The sequence below is a fragment of the Pteropus vampyrus genome, unplaced genomic scaffold (assembly GCF_000151845.1).
Source record: "Pteropus vampyrus isolate Shadow unplaced genomic scaffold, Pvam_2.0 Scaffold57, whole genome shotgun sequence".
In the NCBI taxonomy this organism is placed as follows: Eukaryota; Metazoa; Chordata; class Mammalia; order Chiroptera; family Pteropodidae; genus Pteropus; species Pteropus vampyrus.
The window spans coordinates 6,589,232-6,591,752 of record NW_011888838.1 but is presented as its reverse complement, the minus strand read 5'-3'; the positions used below and the strand labels follow the sequence as shown (position 1 = coordinate 6,591,752).

General features: G+C 41.7%; 1 protein-coding gene across 6 annotated transcripts in view; it reads left to right on the top strand.

The window, feature by feature from the left end:
* CENPC (centromere protein C) overlaps positions 1-2,521 on the top strand; it is a 74,952-nt gene that overhangs the window by 457 nt on the left and 71,974 nt on the right. The window contains exon 1 of one of the 6 annotated variants that reach the window (XM_023530915.1): positions 502-559. The exons of 2 other annotated variants lie outside the window; for them this stretch is intronic. In XM_023530915.1, coding sequence (XP_023386683.1) covers positions 530-559 — 30 coding nt within the window. In that variant the 5' untranslated portion in view covers positions 502-529. 3 more of the 6 variants (XM_011360646.2, XM_011360649.2, XM_023530914.1) reach the window with 3 other exon arrangements.

The following is a 2,521-nucleotide window of genomic DNA, read 5'->3' as shown; positions in this document are numbered from 1 at the left end:
ATAATATGGAAATACCCAGAACAGTGCCACAATTTGTCCTAGATGATATAACTAATCGGCTAAACAGGTTTCCAGACTCCTGATCTAGTCTTCCTTTCAGGACATCATGCTTAAATGATATCTACTTACATAAGTCATTTTGTTGGCAATGCATCGTAAAAATATTACCCATACATTAAAAAACAATAAAAAGCACTACTTTTTTACTCTACAGTGGAATCGTTGAAAACTTTTTACACTGCGCTAAGGGACAAACGTGATTCCTAAGACTACGCCTGCCTAGTAAAGTCTCTGGTTGTTGCCCAGCCTCCGCGTCCAAAGTGAGGGAAGATGAAGCTGTGGGAGGACGGGTAGGGGCTGCGGGAAGGTGGGGCGGGGCTGCAAGGAACGGAACTGTGGGCGGGTACGACGAGGGGCCGGCCTATAACGGCTTTTTTCCCATTGGGTCACGCGGCCCGTTTTGCGCATGTGCAGCCCGTTTCAAACTGCGGAGCCCGCTAGGCGCTGGTGTTTGTGCAGTGGGCAGCCAATGAGTGAGGAGCATCACAACGGCGCGCTGGTTGGTTTCAAATTCCCTCGCTCCTGTCGCCTCCCCCTTCACCGGAGCTCTTGGTTCGCGGCTTAGGTCCTCTTCTCGCGACTCTGTCATTGCTGCGTTTCCTGGAGCCGCGGCCCGTGTGGGCTTCCACCCAGACTCCTGCGCCGGCGGAGCCGGCCGGAACATGGCTGCGTCAGGTCTGGTATGTGCGGGCCTGGCCCATCCCGGCGAGTGGGGGTCCGGCCGCCCCTGGCCTCGTGCCGTATGCGGGGGAGAATGAAACTTTGGACCGGTGCTGTGACTTCTTGAGAATGTCAGTGGGAAAGCAGCGCGAATTTTTTGAGATCACAAGTGATTATGTGCCGGTAGCTAGAGTTTATTTACTTGTATTTTCTCCAGAGTTCTTGTCATAATTTCGGTTGTGATGGCATCTTTCTCTGAAGAGAATCTTGTAATTTCTACTTTTTAGCCTAGCTCTAGTTCCTAGTCCTCAAAGTAATTTTTTATCCATAGAAATATTGAAATCCCTTAGAAGTGCGCCTTTGCTGCAGACATGCCGTTCTGGAGAAGCAGATTATTTATGAAGTATCTGCTATTGATAGTTTTCTTTTTTAAATTAAATTTATCGGGATGACATTGGTTAATAAAATTATATAGGCTTCAACTGTACAATTCAATAATTAATAAAGTTTTCTGAAGGGTGGCTATTAAAAAGGGCAAGCTGTGAATGACGGGGGAGGGAACTCATCTTTTGTTTACATGTCTGAACTCCCTCAGTATTCACTATTATACATTTCATACTTTGTTTATGGTTACCATATATTACATAACTCATATCACTCCAATCCTAAACTTGTATCTTCTACTCTATTTCCTTTTTAAAGAAAATCTTCAGCATCTATGTACTCCGTTTGTATAGTTATATTTGTAAGCATAAAGAGATGTATGAAAGGCTGCTATAATGTTTACTTTTTACTGTGAGCACATACATTGTTTACTATATATAATAAAAGCAAAGGAATATTGGAAGAGAAAATTTACCAAATGCCCATTGTTCATTTTTAAAAAAAAATACTTGCTTTTTTTTTCAGAGCAGTTTTTTAAGTTTACAGCAAAATTGAGAGGAAGGTACAGAGAGGTTTCCCACATACCCTTTGCCCCCACACATAGCCACCTCCATGATCAACATCTCCCATCGGAGTGATACATTTATTACAGTTGATGAACCTACATTGATACATTATCACCATAGTTTACATTAGAGTTCACTCTTGTATAGTCTATGGGTTTGGACAATGTCTAATGACATGTATCATTTTTGTGGTATCAAGGTATTTTCACTGCCATATATATTCTTGGTGCTTGCTGTTCATCCCCCTCACTCTTCCCTCAGCTCTGCAACCACCGATCTTTTTACTGTCCATATTCCGCCTTTTCCATAGTGGTGTATAGTTGAAATCATAAAGTATCTAATCTTTTTAGATTGGCTTCTTTCCCTTAGTATTATGCATTTAAAGTTCCTTTATGTCTTTTCATGGCTTGATAGCTCATTTCTTTTTAGCACTGAATAATATTCCATTGTCTGGATGTACACAGTTTATCCATTTATGTACTGAAGGACATCTTGGTTGCTTCCAGGTTTTGGCGGTTATGAATAAAGCTGCTATAAACATCTATATGCAGATTGTTGTGTGGACATAAGTTGTCAGCTCCTTTGGGTAAATACCAAGGAGCACGATTGCAGGGTTGTATGCGAAAGGTATGTTTAGTTTTATAAGAAACCACCAAACTTCCAAAGTGCCTGTACCATTTCACTTCCAAAATGAATGAAAATTCCTGTTACTCCACATCCTCACCAGTATTTGGAGTTGTCAATGTTCTAGATTTTGGTCATTCTAATAGGTGTGTAGAGTAATCTCATTTTAATTTGCATACCTCTGATGGCATATGATGTAGAGCATCTTTTCGTATGCTTATTGGCCA